Source organism: Heptranchias perlo, chromosome 8 (assembly GCF_035084215.1).
Source record: "Heptranchias perlo isolate sHepPer1 chromosome 8, sHepPer1.hap1, whole genome shotgun sequence".
NCBI lineage: Eukaryota > Metazoa > Chordata > Chondrichthyes > Hexanchiformes > Hexanchidae > Heptranchias > Heptranchias perlo.
The window spans coordinates 4,258,342-4,283,159 of NC_090332.1; the positions used below are offsets into that span (position 1 = coordinate 4,258,342).

Genomic DNA, 24,818 nt, shown 5'->3' on the forward strand with positions numbered 1-24,818 from the left:
GGCAATTGAAGGCACGGCCGCCGATGGTGGGGCGAAGGAAACAGGGGGAGCACAAGATCACTCAAGAAGCTCGACAACATCCAAGTCAGCACCCCACCCACCAGATTAAACATCCACTCCCTCCACCACCAACATACAGTGGCTGCAGTGTGTACTATCGACAAGATGCTCTGCAGCAACTCGTCAAGGCTTCTTCAGCGGCCCCTCTCAAACCCACGACCTCCACCACCTAGAAGGACAAGGGCAGCGGGTGCATGGGAGCACCACCACCTCCAAGTTCCCCTCCAAGTCACACACCATCCCGACTTGGACATATATCGGCCGTTCCTTCACCATCGCTGGGTCAAAATCCTGGAACTCCCTCCCTAACAGCACTGTGGGAGAACCTTCACCACACGGACTGCAGCGGTTCAAGAAGAAGGCCCACCACCATCTTCTCAAGGGCAACTAGAGACGGGCAATGAATTTTGGCCTTGTCAGCGATGCCCACATCCCGTAGAATGATTTTTTTAAAATTCAGAAATATTTCAAGTCTTCTCTAGGCTGCTAAATCTTCACACTTTTGTTTGGCATTTGCTAGAGAGGATTAAGTGTGTTAGCAGTCAAAAATAATGACCTATATGCTTCACTATGACTATCAAAAATGTGTTGAACTGATTGCTGTGCCCATGAGACCCTTTGACTCATTGTACTGGCAAATCAAGTTACTAGTTTTTAAGTGGAGGGAGAAGAGGAAAATGGATTTGGAATATTAGTCTCTTTCCACAAATCTTTGCAAAGGTATCACTTTTCAGTTTCTATTACAATGGTAATGCATCAGTTTACACTAACATAGGAACAGGAGGAGGCCATTCAGCCCCTTGAGCCTGTTCCGCCATTCAATTTGATCTTGGCTGATCTCTATCTCAACTCCATTTACCCGCCTTGGTTCCATATCCTTTAATACCCTTACCCAACAAAAATCTATCAATCTCAGTTTTGAAATGTTCAATTGACCACCAGCATCAACAGCTTTTTGGGGTTAAAAAGTTATCGGTTTTTAATATTTTCTCTCTCTCTGCCATTTGGGTCTCTTTCTCTCTGTCTGTGTAATTGACACAATGTATATTCAGTGTACTGGGACGTACTGTTCTCCGTGACTAGCCTGTTTGAACAACAACAACACCTTTTGATTGGTGTGATGCTGTCCCAGCCTAGTATAAGATATGCGATTTGAGAACCTTTCACTCATTCACCTGACGAAGGGGATAATCTCCGAAAGCTTGTGATTTTAAAATAAAATTGTTGGACTATAACCTGGTGTTGTAAGATTCCTTACATTTGTCCACCCCAGTCCATCACCGGCATCTCCATATCATAGCTTTTTGGGGGAGAGAGTTCCAGATTTCCACTCCCCTTTGTGTGAAGAAGTGCTTCCTGACATCACCCCTGAACGGCCTGGCTCTACTATTAAGGTTATGCCCCCTTGTTCTGGTCTCCCCCACCAGAGGAAATAGTTTCTCTCTATCCACCCTATCAAATCCTTTAATCATCTTAAACACCTCAATTAGATCAGCCCTTAATCTTCTATACACAAACACAGTCTACAACCAGTAGAAACATACACTCAGTGTTATATTCCCAATGTCCAATCTTTAAATCCAATCAAAGATTATTTAACAAAAACACTTCTGATATTTCAAAATGGCCGACTTTGATCCTTACCCTGTTGGTCTGCTCTTTGGTTTAGCTGATCGAGAGCTTTCCTCGCATAGCTGCTGTTGGCCAAGGTTAAAGCATACGTTACGAGGGAGAGGGTGTAGTTGCTGCTGATTCCATCTCGTAGCTTGCCTTCGAGGTACAGTACAGCTTGTGACACCTGACCTAAAACTTTTTTCTGAAAGAAACAGTATTCAGAATCATTTTTAATTGAAAAGAACAAAAGTACAAATTGTGTTAAAATATGGAAGGGATGTAAAGCTCTTTAACAAAGGATAGCTCGTCTTCGAGCTCATCAAAAGCAAGCCCTTATTACACTGGACTACAGAGCAGGTTTCCTTGCTTGCCTATAAGTGATGTTGACTAGCGATGGGAAATGTTTTTAATAAACCTTTTCTCCCCAACAGTTTTCTTCCTTCGTCCCCTGACTGGTGCTGATGTAAGATTCCATGGGCACAGGCATCTCTGCTGGCACCTCTATCGAACACCTTGGGCGCTAAATTGGGCCGTGTCGCGCCCGTTGTTTCGGCCTCTCCGACATCCAAGATGGCGTCTTGGATGCGCACGCACGTTTTCTGCGTGACGTGCGCCAGACGCCATCTTGGTACAGGAGTTTACGCAGGCACAGATAATGAACGCTGGAATAATGTAAAGTAGGGAGAAAATGGCTTCAATCAGTGTGCAACACTGATTTAAAGTGATAGACACCATTTTGGGACTTAACGCTCAACTCAACGCACAGTCTTAACCCCGACTATCTGAACGTGTCTTCGAGTTCCTGGAGGACCCCCCACCAGTGCTATTTAAAGGGACCATGCAGGATTTACAGGTTAGTGGCTGGATTATTGCCTCTGGCTGCCGAGACATTTCGAACTGTTTTTGGAGGTCTCCTAGACTTGAATACTAGGATGCGGGGACATAGTCTAACATTTAAAGCCAGGACGTGCAGAAGTGAAGTTAGGAAATGCTTCTACATTCAAAGGGTGGGAGACGTTTGGAATGCTCTTCTACAGACGACAGTTGATATTAGCTCACTTGTGAATATTAAATCTGAGATTGATAGATTTCTGTGAACCAAGGGATATGGGGCTAAGGCGGGTATATGGAGTTAGGTCACATGATCTCATTGAATGGTGGAATGAGCTCGAGGGGCTAAATGCCACTGTCACTTGCTGCCTCTTGATATGCGCCACCTTCTCCTGCAAGAAAGTGAGGCGTGTGCCTGGTTAATGTGCCTGTCATGGTTGAATAGCTGCCAGTATGTGTGACCTGTGAGTTGTGGGTGGGCGGCTTTAAACAGTGGTAATGTGTAAGGGTGAAAGGAAGCATCTGGTTGGAAGAGTTGAGTACTGATGGAAAGAGTTTATTGGTGTGTGGGTGATGGGGGTGCAGTGCGTGGTGCAGTTGGTAGGAGACGCCACTTGACAGTTGACCTCACTCACCTTGCCCACTCATGTCAAAGCATTGAGCTTCTTCCTGCACTGCATCCATGTTCATGATGCTGTGCGTCTGGCATTGACTTCGTCCCCCGCTGCCTCCCACTGCCTTTTGAGTATATGTCTGGAGGGCCTCTTGCCTCCCCACCGTCCTCCACTGCGGATATAGGATGTCCCTCCTTCTTTTTTTTTATTCGTTCATGGGATGTGGGCGTCGCTGGCGAGGCCAGCATTTATTGCCCATCCCTAATTGCCCTTGAGAAGGTGGTGATGAGCCGCCTTCTTGAACCGCTGCAGTCCGTGTGGTGAAGGTTCTCCCACAATGCTGTTAGGAAGGGAGTTCCAGGATTTTGACCCAGCGACGATGAAGGAACGGTGATATATTTCCAAGTCGGGATGGTGTGTGACTTGGAGGGGAACGTGCAGGTGGTGTTGTTCCCATGCGCCTGCTGCTCTTGTTCTTCTAGGTGGTAGAGGTCGCGGGTTTGGGAGGTGCTGTCGAAGAAGCCTTGGCGAGTTGCTGCAGTGCATCCTGTGGATGGTACACACTGCAGCCACTGTGCGCCGGTGGTGAAGGGAGTGAATGTTTAGGGTGGTGGATGGGGTGCCAATCAAGCGGGCTGCTTTGTCCTGGATGGCGCGAGCTTCTTGAGTGTTGTTGGAGCTGCACTCATCCAGGCAAGTGGAGAGTATTCCATCACACTCCTGACTTGTGCCTTGTAGATGGTGGAAAGGCTTTGGGGAGTCAGGAGGTGAGTCACTCGCCGCAGAATACCCAGCCTCTGACCTGCTCTTGTAGCCACAGTATTTACATGGCTGGTCCAGTTAAGTTTATGGTCAATGGTGACCCCCAGGATGTTGATGGTGGGGGATTCGGCCATGGTAACACCGTTGAACGTCAAGGGGAGGTGGTTAGACTCTCTCTTGTTGGAGATGGTCATTGCCTGGCACTTGTCTGGCGCGAATGTTACTTGCCACTTATGAGCCCAAGCCTGGATGTTGTCCAGGTCTTGCTGCATGCGGGCTCGGACTGCTCCATTATTTGAAGGGTTGCGAATGGAACTGAACACTGTGCAATCATCAGCGAACATCCCCATTTCTGACCTTATGATGGAGGGAAGGTCGTTGATGAAGCAGCTGAAGGTGGTTGGGCCTAGGACACTGCCCTGAGGAACTCCTGCAGCAATGCCCTGGGGCTGAGATGATTGGCCTCCAACAACCACTACCATCTTCCTTTGCACCTCTTGCACCCAACGTCTCTAGTGCATCAGCAGAGAACAATGGTGCATGCACTCTCGCAGGCCTGGTACCAACTCAGGTCGGCAGATTGGTGAGGTCTGGTGTGCAGAATGGAGGATGTGGGATTTAACAATGCGCAACCTTTCATAGAATCATAGAAGTTTACAACATGGAAACAGGCCCTTCGGCCCAACATGTCCATGTTGCCCAGTTTATACCACTAAGCTAGTCCCAATTGCCTGCACTTGGCCCATATCTCTCTATACCCATCTTACCCATGTAACTGTCCAAATGCTTTTTAAAAGACAAAATTGTACCCGCCTCTACTACTGCCTCTGGCAGCTCGTTCCAGACACTCACCACCCTTTGAGTGAAAAAATTGCCCCTCTGGACCCTTTTGTATCTCTCCCCTCTCACCTTAAATCTATGTCTCCTCGTTATAGACTCCCCTACCTTTGGGAAAAGATTTTGACTATCTACCTTATCTATGCCCCTCATTATTTTATAGACTTCTATAAGATCACCCCTTAACCTCCTACTCTCCAGGGAAAAAAGTCCCAGTCTATCTAACCTCTCCCTATAAGTCAAACCATCAAGTCCCGGTAGCATCCTAGTAAATCTTTTCTGCACTCTTTCTAGTTTAATGATATCCTTTCTATAGTAGGGTGACCAGAACTGTACACAGTATTCCAAGTGTGGCCTTACTAATGTCTTGTACAACTTCAACAAGACATCCCAACTCCAGTATTCAATGTTCTGACCAATGAAACCAAGCATGCTGAATGCCTTCTTCACCACCCTATCCACCTGTGACTCCACTTTCAAGGAGCTATGAACCTGTACTCCTAGATCTCTTTGTTCTATAACTCTCCCCAACGCCCTACCATTAACGGAGTAGGTCCTTTATTCAATGTTTTAACATAACTCATCAGTGTGTAAACATAGGGAAGGGACATGCATCTGTATTTTATGTGTGCGATGTCTGATCTCTGTTCAGGCTCCATGCAGACAGTGGACTGTTATTTTCAGCAAATAACTGGTACCTGCTCCCTTTAAGAGATTTCTGAGAAACATCTTCCCTTTAAGAGATGGAGCTCCCCCTGGTGGTGGAAAGTGTGAATTGCATTGATTCCACCTGCACGGCCCGGAATGGAACACTGATTGCAGGTAAGTGCTCCCTTGGGACCAAACTTGCGTCTTGCCTGCCCAGGGTCCGTCGGGCGCTGGGTGTTAGCGCATCGTCCTAACATTGCCCAGAACGGACCCTTAACCAATTCTTCCCCCCATGCTTCGTTTGTGAGGTCAAATAGGCTATTCCATCATCAACAGCAACTTATCATGAGGGGGGAGACAAACTGCAGTCAATATCCACCCCCTGAACCGTCGGCGGCTGCAGTCTGCACTATCTACAGGATGCACCGCAGCAACTCAACAAGGTCACTTCGACACCACCTCCCAGCCCTGTGACTTCTACCTCTGAGAAGGATAAGAGCAGCAGCATCTCGCGAACACCATCATCTCCAAGTTCCCCACGCGCCATCCTCGCTTGTGCATTTATCGCTGTTCCTTCATTGTCGCTCCCTACTTAACGCCACTGTGGGAGCACCATCAGCACACGGACTGCAGCGGTTCAAGAAGAAGGCCCACCACCACCTTCTCAAGGGCAATTAGGGACGGGCAATAAATCCAGCCTAGCCCACATCCCGAGAACAAATTTAAAAAATCTGATCCTGTCCTTACCAATCATTCACACTTTCTAGCAGGAGTTACCATTAAGGTGTCAGCCATGGCTCAGTGGGCAGCATGCTTGCCTCTGAGTCAGAAGGTCGCTGAGACTTGAGTGCATAATCTAGGCTGATACTTCAGTGCCGTACTGCGGGAGTGCTGCACTGTCAGAGGTGCCGTCTTTCGGATGAGACATTAAACCGAGGCCCCGTCTGCCCTCTCAGGTGGACGTAAAAGATCCCATGGCTCTATTACGAAGAAGAAATGCAGGGGTGTTCTGGCCAATATTTAACCCTCAACCAACATCACTAAAAAAACAGATTATCTGGTCATTATCTCATTGCTGTTTGTGGGACCTTGCTGTGCGCAAATTGGCTGCTGTGTTTTCTACATTACAACAGTGACTACACTTCATTGGTTGTAAAGCACTTTGGGACATCCCGAGGTTGTGAAAGGCTCTATATAAATGTAAGCGTTTCTTTCCTTTACTTTACAAATGGAAACAAGATGAATAACATTTTAATTTGTTTTTTAAGCTAAATTTTTTTATATTCATTCATTAAAAATGAATTTTCCCAGTGGATTTGGGAAAAAGAGATTGGAAAGAGGGGAAATGGACAAGAGGGGAGTTTTGGCAATGACACTGGATAGTGGGGAGGGTGGAGCTGCTCCAAAGCACCTACCAGGCAGCGAGCACGGAATAATAATTTGTTGAGGAAACGATACAAAGGCCGTCAGACATACCATGTCATTCCGATCCTCCAGTAGGGCCGTCAGCACATAAGCTGTGAGAGATGTAGGTCCGTTCTGTCCACCCTGTAGCTCCGTGTGTAGAACTCGCCCGGGCTCCCAGAATTCACCGCTCGTATTCTGGTGGCTCATTATCCAGTCCACGATTCCGTTCAACACCCCAGTGTCGATGTAAATGAAGCCCTGAGCCTGGAAAAAACACCTCAGGACAAAGGCAGACAACCTATTTGGGGAAAAAAAAGGAAGTATTTCTATCTTTTTCTCTCACTTCTGACTTTCTTTCTCTCCTTCACTTCCCTCTCTCACTCTCTTCATTTCTGTCTCTAACCTAGAATCATAGAATCATAGAAGTTTACAACATGGAAACAGGCCCTTCGGCCCAACATGTCCATGTCGCCCAGTTTATACCACTAAGCTAGTCCCAGTTGCCTGCACTTGGCCCATATCCCTCTATACCCATCTTACCCATGTAACTGTCCAAATGCTTTTTAAAAGACAAAATTGTACCCGCCTCTACTACTGCCTCTGGCAGCTCGTTCCAGACACTCACCACCCTTTGAGTGAAAAAATTGCCCCTCTGGACCCTTTTGTATCTCTCCCCTCTCACCTTAAATCTATGCCCCCTCGTTATAGACTCCCCTACCTTTGGGAAAAGATTTTGACTATCTACCTTATCTATGCCCCTCATTATTTTATAGACTTCTGTAAGATCACCCCTAAACCTCCTACTCTCCAGGGAAAAAAGTCTCAGTCTATCCAACCTCTCCCTATAAGTCAAACCATCAATTCCCGGTAGCATCCTAGTAAACCTCTTTCTGGCTTTCTTCTTCTTCTCCTTCACTTTTGTCTGTCATTCCATCTCTCGTTCTTCACTCTGTCTTCTCTTCACTTCTCTCGCTCTCTCTCTCCTCCTTCAACTCTGATCCGTTCTCTCCTCTTCTTCACTTCCTGGCCTTTCCCTCATCCTTCACTCCTCTCTCTCTTCTGGCTTTCTTTTTTTCACCTCTCTGGCTCTCCTCTTTCATTTCTGTCTCTCTTTCTACCTCCTCCTTCATTTGTGGTGTTTTCTCTCCTTCAATAATTCTGTCTGCTTCTCTCTCTCTTTGCTTAAAATTGGCCTCACTCTTACAAAGTAGCCTATTCTACAATGTCTCAAATAAATAAATAAATAGAATCATAGAACGGTTACAGCATGGAAGGAGGCCATTCAGCCCATCAAGTCCGTGCCGGCTCTATGCAAGAGCAATCCAGCTAATCCCACTCACCCTCCCTATCCCCGTAGCCCTGAATTTTTTTTCCTTTCAAGTAATTATGCAGTTTCCTTTTGAAGGCCATGATTGAATCTGCCTCCACCACCCCCTCGGGCAGTGACCACTTGCTGTGTAAAAAAGTTTTTCCTCATGTCACCTTTGGTTTTACCAATCACCTTAAATCGATGTCCTCTGGTTATTGACCCTTCTGCCAATGGGAACAGTTTCTCTCTATCTACTCTGTCTAGACCCTTCATGATTTTGAATACCTCGATCAAATCTCCTCGCAACCGTCTCTGTTCCAAGGAGAACAACCCCAGTTTCTCCAGTCTATCCACATAACTAAAGTCCCTCATACCTGGAATCATTCTAGCACTTCTCTCCTGCACCCTCTGTAAGGCCTTCACATCTTTCCTAAAGTGCGGTGCCCAGAACTGGACACAATACTCCAGTTGTGGCCGAACCAGAGTTTTATAAAGGTTGACAATTGTAAACAATTTTACAACACCAAGTTATAGTCCAGCAATTTTATTTTAAATTCACAAGCTTTCGGAGGCTACCTCCTTCCTCAGGTGAACGATGTGGAAATGAAATCCTCGAAATGAAATCGCATTTATAATTCACAGGTATTTAAAGGTTCACCATGACCTCCTTGCTTTTGTACTCTTTGTCTCTATTTATAAAGCCCAGGGTCCCGTATGCTTTTTTTAACCACTTTCTCAACCTGCTCTGCCACCTTCAACGATTTGAGTACATATACCCCCACATCTCTCTGTTCCTGTACCCCTCTTAGAGTTGTGCCCTCTAGTTTATATTGCCTCTCCTCGTTCTTCCTACCGAAATGTATCACTTCGCATTTTTCTGCGTTAAATTTCATCTGCCACGTGTCCACCCATGCCATCAGCCTGTCTATATCCTCTTGACATCTATCACTATCTCCTCACTGTTTACTACACTTCCAAGTTTTGTGTCATCCGCAAATTTTGAAATTGTGCCCTGTACACCCAAATCCAAGTCATTAATATATATCAAGGAAAGCAGTGGTCCCAGCACCGACCCCTGGGGAACACCACTGTACACCTCCCTCCAGTCTGAAAAAGAGCCGTTCACCACTACTCTCTGTTTCCTGTTATTAGCCAATTTTGTACCCATGCTGCCACTGCCCCTTTTATTCCATGGGCTTCAATCATGATGACAAGCCTATTATGCGGCACTTTATCAAATGCCTTTTGAAAGTCCATATGCACCACATCAACTGCATTGTCCTCATCAACTCTCTCTGTTACCTCATCAAAAAACTCTATCAAGTTGGTTAAACATGATTTGCCTTTAACAAATCCGTGCTGGCTTTCCCTAATCAATCCACACTCGTCCAAGTGACTGTTAATTCTGTCCTGGATTATCGTTTCTAAAGGTTTCCCCACCACTGAGGTTAAAATGACTGGCCTATATTTGCTGGGTTTATCCTTACACCCCTTTTTTGAACAAGGGTGTAACATTTGCAATTCTCTAAGGATATTTGGAAGATTATGTCCAGTACCTCCGCAATCTCCACCCTTACTTCGCTCAGCAACCTAGGATGCATCCCATCCAGACTGGGTGATTTATCTACTTTAAGAACAGCTAGCCTTTCTGGTTGGAACTAATCAAGCAATTAGGACAGCACTCGCTCACTGTCATAAACCTTATCAGATTCAGGAAAGGAAAACATATTTGATATATTGGTTGCTCAGATCAGCAACATTATTTCTAAAACTTGAGTCCTTCAAAACTGAATCGTGTGATTAGAGAACTCTCAGTAGACTGTTAAAGATTGCTAGTCCTGCATAATGTCTGAAGCTGCACTGCGGTTGTAAAGTGGATATCAAATGTTGAAAATGAATCCAGTTTACCAATGGCACTTAATTCCTTTAGAGGCTTACTGACCACAAAAAGGCATGGTTTAATCAGAAGTTAGCAACCATTATACGTGAATGGACCATTGCACTTGTATTTTAACCCTTTTTCAAATCAATCAGTTACGGAAGCCAGTGCTTATACATCAACTGTATTAGGATCCCATTCTTTGAAAACCTGCAATGTGCATCTTTCATTTTTACAGCTCCTCGAAAGTGCAACAGCCAATTCAAACGACAGCCCAATCAGGACTCAGGGAGGAGGCGTAAGGGCAGCATATCTGGGGCATAGGAGGAGCAAAAGAGGATATTATATTTACTTGTCCTTTACTTGTGTAAGTTAGTTGTTGGTAGTTAATTTCTAGCTTATTCCCTGTGGAGGGCACATAGGGCAACTTATCTGGAGCTTAGGAAGAGAAAAAGAGGATATTTTAGAAAAGTATTGACCATAGCAAAATATTAACGAGAGAGAGAGAGAAGGAAAGGTTGTAACAGAAACAGAGAGCTCGGAGGCTAGATGTGTGAGATGGACTAGCCATCCTCAATAGGCTAAAGTGTTGACTTCAATTGACAACTAATTCTCTTTCTATTAAATTTCATTTTTATAATGAAGTTGTTCTTTTTACTTGTCCTTTACTCCTGAGAACAAGTTGCTGGTCGTTCCTTTCTAGCACATTCCCTATTGATAGTTATTCCCCTCTACATCCTTCAGTAATTCAACTGAGGAAAAATAGTTATAAATCTTGCGACATTCTTTTGCACTGGATCCAGAATCAAGTGAATGAGAGCGTTGTAGCCAACGGAACAAACAGCAGGGCCTTCAGTCAATCTTCCTCCAAACCTTCTTACCAAGTACTTCCAGAAGAATCAGAGTTCCCAAAAGCACTGAAGGAACCGTCATCTCTCCGGTATGTTAACTCCCTTTGGTAACCTGAAAAAACAAAATCGTCGCTTGAGAACTGGCTTAAGGGTCGGGAAGGGGGGACTAGATCAGTTCTTGATTCAGCGGGGAGTTAGAGAGAGACGGCTTTTTGCAGGTAGGAAGGTATATTAAAAACAAATGGACGGAGCAAATATTAACCAGTACCTGGTGACAAAATTTGACACCGAGTCACATAAGGAGATATTAGGACAGGCGACCAAAAGCTTGATCAAAGAGGTAGGTTTTAAGGAGCATCTTAAAGGAGGAGAGAGAGGCGGAGAGGTTTAGGGAGGGAATTCCAGAGCTTAGGGCCCAGGCAGCTGGAGGAACCTCCAAGGGCTGAATGATTATTTTTTTTTCCACATTCCTTATTCTTATGTGCGTATTAATTTGTTTCCAGAAGCGTCACTCAAGGTCAAAGCTAAAACTAAAAACTGTCCCTCTCTTCCTCTAACTGTGTCTCTGCTTCTCTGACACTCTTAATTCTTTCTGCCTCCATCCTTCTGCTGGCCTTCCTCCCTCTCCACGTCATACTCACGCATTTTCACTGGGGTGGGGGGCAGGGGGGGGGATTTCCTCAGATCACTAAGTGTTAACGGCCTTGGCAAACATAACGGGAAGATTTCCTACGTTCCCAATTCTAATGAGATCTCGAATGCCTCCTCAGAGAGCACCTTTTAAGTCTCACTAAGAATAGCGGTTCTGGGGAATCTTTCCCCGGGCACACTTAAGACTTGGACAAGCACTAAGGTCCCAGAGAAAACAGGACTTCCTGGCCACTGTTCTAACAAAATCCAACAGTTTCAGCTTCACCTTTCTTTTGGCTGCGGCAGACCCCAGCTGCACGCAATGGCAGCCACTGAACAATATAAAAGCAGTTTGTGCTCCCCTTGGCCGGCCTCCCATCTTCCACCCTCCATAAACTCGAGCTCATCCAAAACTCTGCTGCTCGTATCCTAACTCACACCAAGTCCCGTTCATCGCTTGCTGACCTTCATTGGCTCCCAATCCACCAATGCCTCGAATTTAAAATTCTCGTCCTCTTGTTCAGATTCATCCATGGTCTCGCCCCTCCCAATCTCTGTAACTTGCTCCATCCCTGCAACCCTCCTATAACTCCTCGTTCCTCCAATTCTGCCTCTTGCGCATGCCCAATTTCCTTCACCCCACCAATGGCGGCCGTGCCTTCAGCTGCCTGGGCCCTAAGCTCTGGAATTCCCTCCCTAATCCTCTCCGCCTCTCTCTCCTCCTTTAAGATGCTTCTTAAAACCTACCTCTTTGATCAAGCTTTTGGTCGCCTGTCCTAATATCTCCTTATGTGACTCGGTGTCAAATTTTGTTTGATTACGCTCCTGTGAAGCGCCTTGGGACGTTTTACTACGTTAAAGGTGCTATATAAATGCAAGTTGTTGTTGCTGTTGTTGTATCTGTTTTTTCCCCATTCGTTCTCCCTCCCTCTTTCTGTAAGTTTTCTACCCCTGGGTCTTCCCCTTCTTTGTAAGGCCTCTCACACACATGCATTTACTGAGCTTGTTTCATTAATATTTTTCAGAATCCAGGGCGGGCAGTAAGGCCGCAGCCAACATGGATTGCTTCAGAATTGGGCACGAGGGCTGGACAGGGAATGGCTGAGCAGAACCGGCTGTGAGGGAGAAGCTCCAAGATGCACAGGTGAGTGGGAATCTAGGATCTACGGTGTGGGCTGAGAGGGAGAACACAGGACAGGGTTGTGGCTTGGATTGGGGCTGAGTAGGTGGTCTCAAATGGTGGTCTTCCTGTTGAAGACATGGCAGATCTGGAGCCATAGCTCGTAACCCCCGAAACATGCATGTGCAAGAGAGAAACTGGGAGTAGTGGCTTCGGTGGGATTTGGAGCTGGGGTCTTAAGGCAAAGGCCTCAGATTACGAGGCTGAGGCAGACTATTGGAGATTTTCCTGAAAGTGACCCTCAAGGCAAAAAGCTAGTGAGAAACACTGCCATGATATGTCATCATACAAACCAACCTTGGATCATGTATGTCAAAGCTTTCTCCTCAATCTCCTGATTCACTTGGTTTATGGCTGTCAAGTATTGTAAAATGTAGATATTTGGAGCAAATCTGATCATGTTTTGTTCGCCACACCCATAAGGCATCTGAAGCAGGTCCTCGAAGCCATTAATGGAAGGTCCAAGGATATCACCTGAAAGAGAGAACTAATTCTCTTAAGCCTTTTCCATTTAGCTTACAGTAGAACTGCATTTGCCACACATCGGATCAGTTACCCAAAAGATATAATTCCTGCTGCAAATGAAGTATAAATCCAGTCATAAAATATGCCTTTTATAAAATGCTGTAAAGTCTCAAATTAGCCAAGTAAAGAAGAGGCCGTTTCACACCGAGAACAGAATGTGGACATGCACCCCATGGAAAGGAGAATCGGGCGAAGTGTAGAACGGGCTGACGATTCGCCATCGCCAGTTTTGCGCTGCTGCCCGAGACCAATTTCTACCCAGTTATTTTCTGCACGAGAGGCTTGAAATCTCAGCTGTGCCACCAGGGGGAGCTCCGAGCAGAGGGCAGATGTTTCCCAATGGGGAGTGAGGGAGAGAGGCTGCTCGTCCACACTCTGGAGTCCCAGTTTCACCAGCGCTATTTATTGATCAGATCGCATGTTCCTCCCCCCCCCACCCCCCGATAACTCACCCAAGTGGCCATGTTTCATGTGTCAGTCTCGACAGCGAGTGAGGAGAGCCTGATCTGATGGTTGGCCTGATCTGATGTTCACACATGTGCATTTCCAGCAGGGATTGCTGAATAGTTGTGACCCATGTATAAGGTGACCCATGTATAAGGTGACCCTTGTATAAGGTGACCCTTGTATAAGGTGTCTCATGTATAAGGTGAAAAATATATAAGGTGGCCCTTGTATACAATGACTCTATATATGGTGGCCCATGTATAAGGTGACCCTTGTATAAGGTGACTTATATATAAGGTGACCCTTGTATAAGGTGACCCTTGTATATGGTGACTGTTTTATAAGGTGACCCTTGTATAAGGTGACTTTTGTATAAGGTGACCCTTGTATAAGGTGACTTTTGTATAAGGTGACCCTTGTATAAGGTGACCCTTGTATAAGGTGACCCTTGTATATGGTGACTTTTGTATAAGGTGACCCTTGTATAAGGTGACCCTTGTATAAGGTGACCCTTGTATAAGGTGACTTTTGTATAAGGTGACCCTTGTATAAGGTGACTTTTATATAAGGTGACCCTTGTATAAGGTGACCCTTGTATAAGGTGACCCTTGTATATGGTGACTGTTGTATAAGGTGACCCTTGTATAAGGTGACCCTTGTATAAGGTGACCCATGTATAAGGTGACCCATGTATAAGGTGACTTTTGTATAAGGTGACCCTTGTATAAGGTGACCCTTGTATAAGGTGACTGTTGTATAAGGTGACCCTTGTATAAGGTGACCCTTGTATAAGGTGACCCATGTATAAGGTGACCCATGTATAAGGTGACTTTTGTATAAGGTGACCCTTGTATAAGGTGACCCTTGTATAAGGTGACCCATGTATAAGGTGACTTTTATATAAGGTGACCCTTGTATAAGGTGACCCTTGTATATGGTGACTGTTGTATAAGGTGACCCTTGTATAACCCATGTATAAGATGGCTTTTGTATAAGGTGACCCTTGTATAAGGTGACCCATGTATAAGGTGACCCATGTATAAGGTGACTTTTGTATAAGGTGACCCATGTATACGGTGACTTTTGTATAAGGTGACCCTTGTATAAGGTGACCCTTGTATAAGGTGACCCATCTATAAGGTGACTGTTGTATAAGGTGACCCATGTATAAGATGGCTTTTGTATAAGGTGACCCTTGTATAAGGTGACCCATGTATAAGGTGACCCATGTATAAGGTGACCCTTGTATAAGGTGACTTTTGTATAAGGTGACTTTTGTATAAGGTGACCCGTGTATGAGGTGACTGTTGTATAAGGTGACCCATGTATAAGGTGACCCATGTATAAGGTGACCCTTGTATAAGGTGACTTTTGTATAAGGTGACCCTTGAATAATGAAAACTCCCCCAGGACACCCTCCAGCCAAAAATGCTGTGTGGGGTGGGGGGGCAACAGGAGTCACTTATGATAAAGCTACAATTTGCGCACAGCAAGATCCCACAAACAGCAATGAGGTAAATGACCAGATCCGTTGTTTCAGTTGTTGGTTGAGAGATAAATATTGGCCGGGACACCAGGGAGAACTCTCCTGCTCTTCTTCGAATAGTTCCGTAGGACCTTTTACGTCCACCTGAGAGGGGACACGGGGCCACGGTTTAACGTCTTATCCGAGAGACGGGACCTCCGACAGTGCAGCACTCCCTCAGTACTGCACTAGGAGTGTTAGTCTGGATTATGTGCTGAAGTCTCTGGAGCGGGACACAAACCCACGACCTTCTGACTCAGAGACGCGAGAGTTACCCACTGAGCCACGGCTGACAGCAAAAAAAGCAACAGCGAGCTCCCAACGATAGATGTTTACCAAAAATCCTGGGGTGCAATTCCTAGAATTGTAGATGTGTCAGCACAGAAGGGCCTGAGCTGGTGACAGCTCTTCAGCTGGATTTACCCACTCTAAATCCCATTTTCCTGGTTCTTCCCTGTATCCTTTTATATTTATATATATATTATAGCGGTGACCACAAGTGAGTCAGTAGCTCACTTGAGAAGGTCTAAAGGCTGCCGGACCCTCGGCCTTAAGAGAGAATGGAGGGCCGTGCAATATTGCATTTCAGGGTCATTTACCTCCGCTGTGATCCTCTGCACTGCGATCGTCCAAATACGAAATTGTAATAAGAATGAAACTCAATAAACTTCAGGTAAATCATGATGAGATCTCTGATAGGTGATCACCAAATACTTAGTGCACACGAACTAGTTTTGTTGGCAGCGCTCGTGACTTACCTGCTCTGTCTGCATAAAGCGAGTATATTGTGTATTACTTGGCACGGAGGCTGCTAACAATTTAATTGAATTGTCCTGATTGAAAGATACAACACTAACAAGCTGGAATTATTACTACTGAGGCCTGTGCATCACAATCCAAGAACAAACAATAAATTATCCAGCAATGGCACTTTGTTTCTTAATACGACTGCCCTTTGCTAAAATACGAGAGTATCGTACAAGAAATCTTTTGTACTCTTGTTTATTTATATGATTCTCCAGAGTTGAATTTTTTTAAAATTAAAACGCTCTCTCTGGGCTCCCCTGAATGCTGGCTGGTTAGGATGAACTGCACAACGTGGAATCGAACCACACACAACAGGCAGGTTCCAATTTGGAACATAGGAACATGAGGATCAGGAGGAGGCCATTCAGCCCCTCGAGACTGGTCCGCCATTCAATTAGATCATGGCTGATCTGCACCTCAACTCCATTTTCCTGCTTAGTTCCATATCCCTAGATACCCCTTACCCAACCAAAAAAATCTATCAATCTCAGTCTTCAAAGCTCGTAACGACCCCCAGCATCCACAGCCTTTTGGGGGAGAGAATTCCCGATTTCCACTACCCTTTGCGTGAAAAAGTGTTTCCTGATTTCGCTCCTGAACGACCCAACTCTAATTATAATGTTGTGTCCCCTTGTTCTTGATTTCCCCCACCAGGGGAAATATTTTCTCCGTATCTACGCAATGAAATCCTTTTAACATTTTAATCAGCTCGATCAGATCACCCCTCAATCTTCTATACTCAAGGGAATATAAGGCAAGTTTATGCAACCTGTCCTTACAATTTTACTCTCTAAGCCCCGATGCTAAGTTAACTGATCTCAAAGTGGATATAAGAACATAAGAAATAGGAGCAGGAGTAGGCCAATCGGCCCCTCGAGCCTGCTCCGCCATTCAATAAGATCATGGCTGATCTGATCCTAACCTCAAATTTAAATTCATATCCAATTTCCTGCCCGCTCCCCGTAACCCCTAATTCCCTTTACTTCTAGGAAACTGTCTATTTCTGTTTTAAATTTATTAAATATATCGGCTCGCCAACTGGCATCAGTGTTCTAGAGTGAAGGATTGGTAAAATCAGCAAGGGTTCTTGTTCCTGACAGCTATCCCCTTACTGGATATTGGCACACATGTAGGGGACAGGATCAGGTTCAGCTGTGATGTCTCCCATGGTCAAATAGCAAAGAATGGCCATTTGAGCAAAGCACTGGAGGGGGCAGGCATCCTAGCGAGAATCAGTACTTTCAGGAGAAGAGAGAGAACCTTAAAAGAGAAAAATAAAACAAAACAAATTGAAAGACATTCTACATCTGGCTACTTCAGTCTAAATAAAATTATTGTTTTGAAATGAAAGGAGATGAGACACAGATGTGCCTCGCACAAAATTGTATTCAGAAGTAAGAAAAAAGGAAAAAAAAAAGAGTTTCTTTGTAACAATAAATTATACAGCCCAATACAGACCTGCTATTTTGAGAATAATGTTCAGATGAAAAACACATGCTTCTTAAAACGGGAAGCACTGATAATGTTTGGCAGATGAAACTCCGCAAACTGGATGCGTACCCCTAGATATAACCCCTATAACCGATTGAGAGTCCTGGGTCCAATGCTCATTTCCTGTTGTCACACTTACCATGAATTTGTCAACAATGCGGGCTCGAATTTAACTGTTCCTGTCGGGCGGAAAATGGGCAGCAGTGGATGGTGTCAGCTGAGACTGTGAATGGTTCTCTCTCCTCAGGGACTGTCACCCTCCCTTTCAAAGCTGCTGTCATCACCCCTCTTCAAAAAATCCATCTTCAATCCATTACGTCAAGTTTGCAGTGCAGAACAGGCCATTCGGCCCAACATGTCTATGCCGGTGTTTATGCTCCACACGAGCCTCCTCCCACCCCACTTCATCTCACCCTATCAGCGTATCCTTCTATTCCTTTCTCCCTCATGTGTTTATCCAGCTTCCCCTTAAATCCATCTGTGCTATTCGCCTCAACTATTCCTTGTGGGAGCGAGTTCCACATTCTAACCACTCTCTGGGTAAAGAATTTTCTCCTAATTTCCTTATTGGATTTATTAGTGACTATCTTATATTTATGGCCCCTAGTTCTGGTCTCCCCCCACAAGTGGAAACATCTTCTCTACATCTACTCTATGAAACCCCTTCATAATTTTAAAGACCTCTATCAGATCACCCATCAGCCTTCTCTTTTCTAGAGAAAAAAACCCCAACCTGATAAGTCTTTCTGTCCTTGCAAACTAACACCCCATCCCCAAACTCCTTTTCCTCACCAAATCCATGCCCATGGCAACTCAGTGTTTGTTTCCTCCAATCAGGCATCCACCGCCACCCCCCCACCACAGCACCGAAATGGCCTTTAGCAAAGTCACAAATGACTGTGACCCATGATTCCTCCTTGTCCTTCTCGACCTCTCTGCAGCCCATGACATGGTCGACCACACCACCCTCCTCCAACGCCTCTCCTCTGTTGTCCAGCTCAGTGGGACTGCCCTCACTTGGTTCCGCTCTTTATCTACACGACTGTAACCAGAGTGCCTCCTGCAATGGCTTCCCTTCCCACTTCCCGCACCGTTATCTCTGGAGCTCCCCGAGAATCTATCCCAACCACCGGCCATGCGCCCTCTGAAAGCAGCACTTCCCCAGCTAACCTTTCGCGCTGCCCTTTGATTCAGGACAGCCCAAAATCAACACCTTGCACTACAGCTACGCAGCTCCCCTCACAGCAATTACTTACACGTACAACCCTGACACCCCATCCTCCAGCCTCTTACCCCCTACATCACTTACTTAACCTCTCCCATGCAACTTGGCACAAACTTCTCAAATGCCAGCTTTACCCTCATTCACTTTTACATTCTTGCAGGACAAATTCAGTTCATAATTTCCACCGAAAGGCAGGCCACCAGAGGTGGGGGGTGACCCCACCTTTATACCCTTCACCCTCTTCAAAAATGCCATCCAGCTCGTAGATACTCATTCGGCTCTTGCCATGGGAGATGGTGAGGCCAAAATCTTGCCAGCTCCAGGTTAGTGGCTGAGCCCTGGCATCCCTCAGAAGCACCACGCAGACAGCTTCCAAAGCAATGGTAGGAGATCAAAAGAACCCATTGTGAAAGTCTATCACCGACTGTCTGTCGTGCAATGTAATGCTTCTGGGCTTATGAGGCAGTTTATGAGGACAGGTTGCATAAACTTGGCTTGTGTTCCCTTGAGTTTAGGAGGTTGAGGGGTGATCTGATCGAGGTGTTTAAAATGTTAACAGGATTCGATAGAAACTATTTCCTCTCGTGGGGGGGACATAATCTTAAAATTAGGGGTAGGCCATTCAGGATGGAAGTCAGGAAGCACTTTTCCACAAAGGGTGGTGGAAATCTAGAATTCACTCCCCCCAAATGGCTGTAGGATGCTGGGGGACAATTGGAGCTTTCAAGACTGAGACTTTTGTTAGTTAAGGACACGAGGGGAAAATGGAGCTGAGGTACAGATCGGCCATAATCTAATCGAATGGCAGAGAAGGCTTGAGGGGTTGAATGGCCTGCTCCTGTTCCTATGTTCATAAGAACGTAAGAAACAGGAGCAGGCCATACGGCCCCTCGAGCCTGCTCCGCCATTCAGTCAGATCATGGCTGATCTTCTACCTCAACTCCACTTTCCCGCCTGATCCCCATATCCCTTGATTCCCTTAGTGTCCGAAAATCTATCGATCTCAGTCTTGAATATACTCAACGACTGAGCATCCACAGCCCTCTGGGGTAGAGAATTCCAAAGATTCACAATCGTCTGAGTGAAGAAATTCTAGTTCTAGACTCTCCAGCCAGGGGAAGCAGCCTCTCAGCATCTACCATGTCAAGCCCTCTAAGAATGTTCCGAGTTCATCCTCTGCCTCACCATGAGCAACGCTAGAGGAGATCCCCCCCAGCTCGGTGAAGTAAAGCGAGTACCGACGCTTCTTACCGATCACAGTAACCTGAGCACTCTGGCTGCCGTCCACCACATCTTCTGGGAAGGTAAACTGCACCATCTCAGACCAAAGCCGTCCGTCGATGTCTGGGGCCACGAGCAGTGCCTGAGAGAACGACTGCTGTATTCCTTCAGCCTAGAAACGGACAGGGAAGCACGTCGTTAAACATCCTGAGGTTCAAAAGGAAAAACTGAAAGCTGGGAATCTGGAATAATAGAGAAAAGATCAAGGCTGATCAGCTCCATTGACCTGCCTTTGCTCCATATCCCTTGATACCCTGACCCAACTAAAATCCATCAATCTCAGACCTGAATGCTCCAATTATGCCCCAGCATCCACAGGCTTTTGGGGGAAAGAGCTCTAGATTTCTGCTACCCTTTGTGCGGAAAAGTGCTTCCTGATTTCCCCCCTAGGTGGCCTAGCTCTAATTTTAAGATTGTGTCCCCTCGTGGAGTGATGGGCTGGGCCCACAATTGGCTGTATGCTAAGCTCCCGATTGCAAATGTGCCATCGTGGGTAGTTGTTGAGTGAGGAAAGTACAGGGTCGGTAATTCTACTGAAACCGTTTCCTGGTACGCACAACCGAGACTTCTTAGGAACTAAGGAACGAAAGCAGGCCATTCAGCCCCTCGAGACTGCTCCGCCATTCAGTTAGATCATGGCTGATCTGCACCACTCCTCCATTTACCTGCCTTAGCTCCATATTCCTTGACACCCTTACTTAATAAAAATCACAGTCTTGAAAGCTCCTACATGGCTTAGCTCTAATTTTAAGCTTATGCTGCCTTGCTCTGGATTCCCCCCACCAAAGGGGGAACTCCGTTCCATTAAATCCCTTTATCATTTTAAAGATCTCAATTAGATCACCCCTCAACATTCTAAATTCAAGGGAATCCAAACCAACTTTATGCAACCTGTCCTCATAATTTAACTTTTCAAGTCCTAGCATCATTCTGGTGAATCTGGGCTGCACTCCCTTCCAAGACCAATATATCCTTCCTGAGGTTCATAGCCCAAAACTGAATGAAATACTCCAGATGGATTCTGACCAAGTCTCTGTACAACTGAAGCATAACTTCCTCACTTTTGCATTCCAGTCCCCTTGAGATAAAGGCCAACATTCCATTAGCTTTTTTGATTACTTTTTGTATCTGTGCTTTAGCTTTTAGTTATTTGTATACGTGGACACCTAAATCCCTTTGCTCCTCCACAGCTCCTTGTCTCTCATTAAGAAAATGTTCCAACTTGTCTTTCTCGGATCCAAGACTTCACACTTCCCCCCATTGAACTCCACTTGCCATCGTTTTGCCCACACACTTGGTCTGCCTATGTCCCTTTGTAACAACTTACTCAACTTGCTTCATTATCTCCATTAGCAAAGTGCTACTGAGGAAGCTCAGTTTCTTCTTTTGTACCAAATATTTCTTCCTCCCTCCCCTCCCCCAACCACCTCAACAACTCTCTTTAAAACTCAAGTTTGTCCAAGACTTGAATAACCACTCCCAAATCTGGTGACATTCTTCGAACACCTTTCTGAACTCCTGGACAGGATAGAAAAAATTCTTATCTCACCTCTAACATCCAAACTCGCTCTCTCCTTCTCCACCTTTCTCTAAATTAACAATAATAGTGTGGCCAATGCTCCTCCAAACTTTTCTCTCTCGTTACTTCTAAGTTGCAAATATGGCACTCTTCCTCCTTCCTGCAGCCTCACAATGTTGAAACTAAGATGTATCGTATTCACTCTTTCGTAAGGTTTCAAAGCGATAGAACTCCTTTCTTCCCTTGTTTTTCTTTCCTCCTATAATCTTCAGGCTTTCAAAGCTCAAGTTTGGTGTTAATCCAATCATTACCTCCTGATTTACTTCAATTTACTTCAATTTACTTCAAGAGCAGGTCAGAGGCTGGGTATTCTGCGGCGAGTGACTCATCTCCTGACTCCACAAAGCCTTTCCACCATCTACAAGGCACAAGTCAGGAGTGTGATGGAATACTCTCCACTTGCCTGGATGAGTGCAGCTCCAACAACACTCAAGAAGCTCAACACCATCCAGGACAAAACAACCCACTTGATTGGCACCCCATCCACCACCCTAAACATTCACTCCCTTCACCACCGGCGGACAGTGGCTGCAGTGTGTACCATCCACAGGATGCACTGCAGCAACTCGCCAAGGCTTCTTCGACAACACCTCCCAAACCCGCGACCTCTACCACCTAGAAGGACAAGAGCAGCAGGCACATGGGAACAACACCACCTGCACGTTCCCCTCCAAGTCACACACCATCCCGACTTGGAAATATATCGCCGTTCCTTCATCGTCGCTGGGTCAAAATCCTGGAACTCCCTTCCTAACAGCACTGTGGGAGAACCTTCACCACACGGACTGCAGCGGTTCAAGAAGGCGGCTCACCACCACCTTCTCAAGGGCAATTAGGGATGGGCAATAAATGCCGGCCTCGCCAGCGACGCCCAGATCCCATGAACGAATAATATTAAAAAAAATTCTCTTTCACCATCTTCCCCTTGGCTGGTGTCCCACAAACCAGCTCTTGACCCTTCACCTTGGCTTCTCAATTAAAAAAAAGGTTTACAACCAGATATTTATCCAGTTCTTTTTTTTTTGGAAGAGTTATACCAGCAGCTTTTGGCTGTGTGGCTTTTCTACGTATCCACTGGTCTGTGTGAAGGGATTACTCCTAATCTCTGGACTCAACTGAGGCATCTTGCATGTTTGAACCTAGCCCTGTGCGCACAGTCCAAGTTAGACAACTTGCATGTGCCTACATTATCTGTATCTCTTGGCATTTTACAGACCTGGGCCATGCAACATCAGTAACACATCTGTAAAATTTGGATCAATTCAACCTTCTCTTTGATGCCACTGCCACCCCTTTTAGGTAAGTAAAGCAACACTGATATCTAACACATGCGACACAGCACAGAGAATCCAACTATGTTGCTAAGAAATTCAAATCCTAAAGGTTTAATATCAGGAATTTCTAAATCCTGGTTGGAAATTCCGATTCAGCTGGTTCCGATTTGCTAGTGTCCTACTTGGTGTCAACTGTGGCTCAGTTGGTAGCACTCTTACCTCTGAGACACTTAGATAGCTTTTTGGCAACCAAAGGTATTAAGGGATATGGGCCAAAGGCAGGTATATGGAGTTAGATCACAGATCAGCCATGATCTTATCAAATGGCGGAGTAGGCACGAGGGGCTGAATGGCCTACTCCTGTTCCAATGTTCCTATGAGTCAGAAGGTCGTGGGTTCTATTCCCACTCCAGACCCTTAAGCACAAAATCTAGGCTGACACTCCAGTGATAGTACTGAGGGAGTGCTGCATTATTGGAGGTGCCGTCTTTCGGATGAAATGTTAAACCGAGGCCCTGCCTGCCCTCTCAGCTGGACATAAAAGATCCATGGCACGATTTTGAAGATGAGCAGAGGAGGTCTGAACAACATTTATCCCTCAAGTGACATCACTAAAAACAGATTATCTGGTCATTGTCACATTGCTGTTTGTGGGATCTTGCTGTGCGCAAATTGGCTGCCACGTTTCCTACATTACAACAGTGACTACACTTTAAAAGTACTTCATTGGCTGTAAAGTGCTTTGGGACGTCCTGAGGTTGTGAAAGGCGCTATATAAATGCAAGCCTTTCTTTTCTTTTTGCGCTGTTGATGGCTGCCGAGTTCACCAGACCGTCAATCTTCTTCCCCTCTTCTGACGACATGCCGAAGTGCTGTTTCCCCGGCAACAGTAGCTCTCACCCACGGGCCGTTCTTCACATCTGAGCCGAGAGAGGGTTGACCATAGTAGGGCCTCACAGCCAAGTCAATCCTAAGTTCGTTCTCACCTACCTTCCCCCTCTCCCTCACCAAAACACATTTCAGCGCTCGGCTAGCCATCAAGAACAGAAACCCCGACTTTTTCTTCACCGATATGTTTTTGAGAACAGCTAAAAAAAAAGAAAAGTCCTAAAAAAAAGGGATATTTAGCAAACCAAAGCCTCTTTCGCGAAATTTACCTTCACCAAAACGGATTTGGTGACAGCGTCGTGTGCGGCTTCAGACGTGGCCTTGACCGTGAGGGGGATCAGCCCCAGACCCTTGGGCTTGATGGGGAAATAAAATACCCGCACGTCCTGACTCAGCACAGACGCCGTCTGCCTGTTTGGGACGATGTTCCTCTCGTCCGGCACAATGGTAAAGTCAAAGGAATCACTCGGCTCAAGGGTCACCCAAACCTGTGTGGTAAAAAAAAAATACTTTTCCTGATACCGGCTTCTTATTTCCAGATTTTCTTTTATTAAAAACTGAATTCAAATTCTCAAGCTGCCCCATGCTGAGATTTGAACTTACAACTATTACAGGATTTATTGGTCCTAGGTCTTTGGGTTATGAATCCAGTAACAAAGCCACTACACCAGAGAGAGATATGGTTAGACAGGCAGTAGAGTCAAGATCAAATGTAGAGGGATGGTTTTCCTCGGCCTGCAACGTCTGCGCGCCTCACAGAGATACGAAGCTGGATTTTGATCCGCTTTCCTGCCGTGAATTAATCAGGAGAAGGGGGAAAACTGGGCCGCGGGGAAGCCTACCGCTTTTTTCACTGAGCTTCCCCCCCCGCTCACCATCCCTGCTGGGGGAATCATCGCTGGCCGCCCCCTTCCCCATTTGCCTCATGCAACTGATCCTGGAGGGGGAGCTGGGCCCAGGTGTCCAGACCCAGCCCATTTCCCTCAAGCCGGCCTCTGTTGCTGCTGCTCCCCAGGACCGCCAGGCAAAGCGACAGGAAGAGGGCCTCCTCCGCCTCCAATTCACCCCCACGGCCTACCTGCTGAAGGCCTCAGCCTCGGCCTGCAGCGGAACCGCTTCTTCCAGATTTCAGGGTCCCGTCGGCCCTCTTACGC

General features: G+C 46.0%; 1 protein-coding gene across 1 annotated transcript in view; it reads right to left on the minus strand.

The window, feature by feature from the left end:
* The window catches only part of cd109 (CD109 molecule), a 93,766-nt gene that overhangs the window by 20,086 nt on the left and 48,862 nt on the right, over positions 1-24,818 (minus strand). The window contains exons 21-26 of the mRNA XM_067988433.1: positions 23,934-24,152; positions 19,894-20,035; positions 12,920-13,096; positions 10,843-10,924; positions 6,843-7,071; positions 1,705-1,876 (exon numbers count right to left, since the gene is read on the minus strand). Of these exons, the coding sequence (XP_067844534.1) occupies positions 1,705-1,876; positions 6,843-7,071; positions 10,843-10,924; positions 12,920-13,096; positions 19,894-20,035; positions 23,934-24,152 (1,021 nt within the window). The remainder of the gene's footprint in view (positions 1-1,704; positions 1,877-6,842; positions 7,072-10,842; positions 10,925-12,919; positions 13,097-19,893; positions 20,036-23,933; positions 24,153-24,818) is intronic.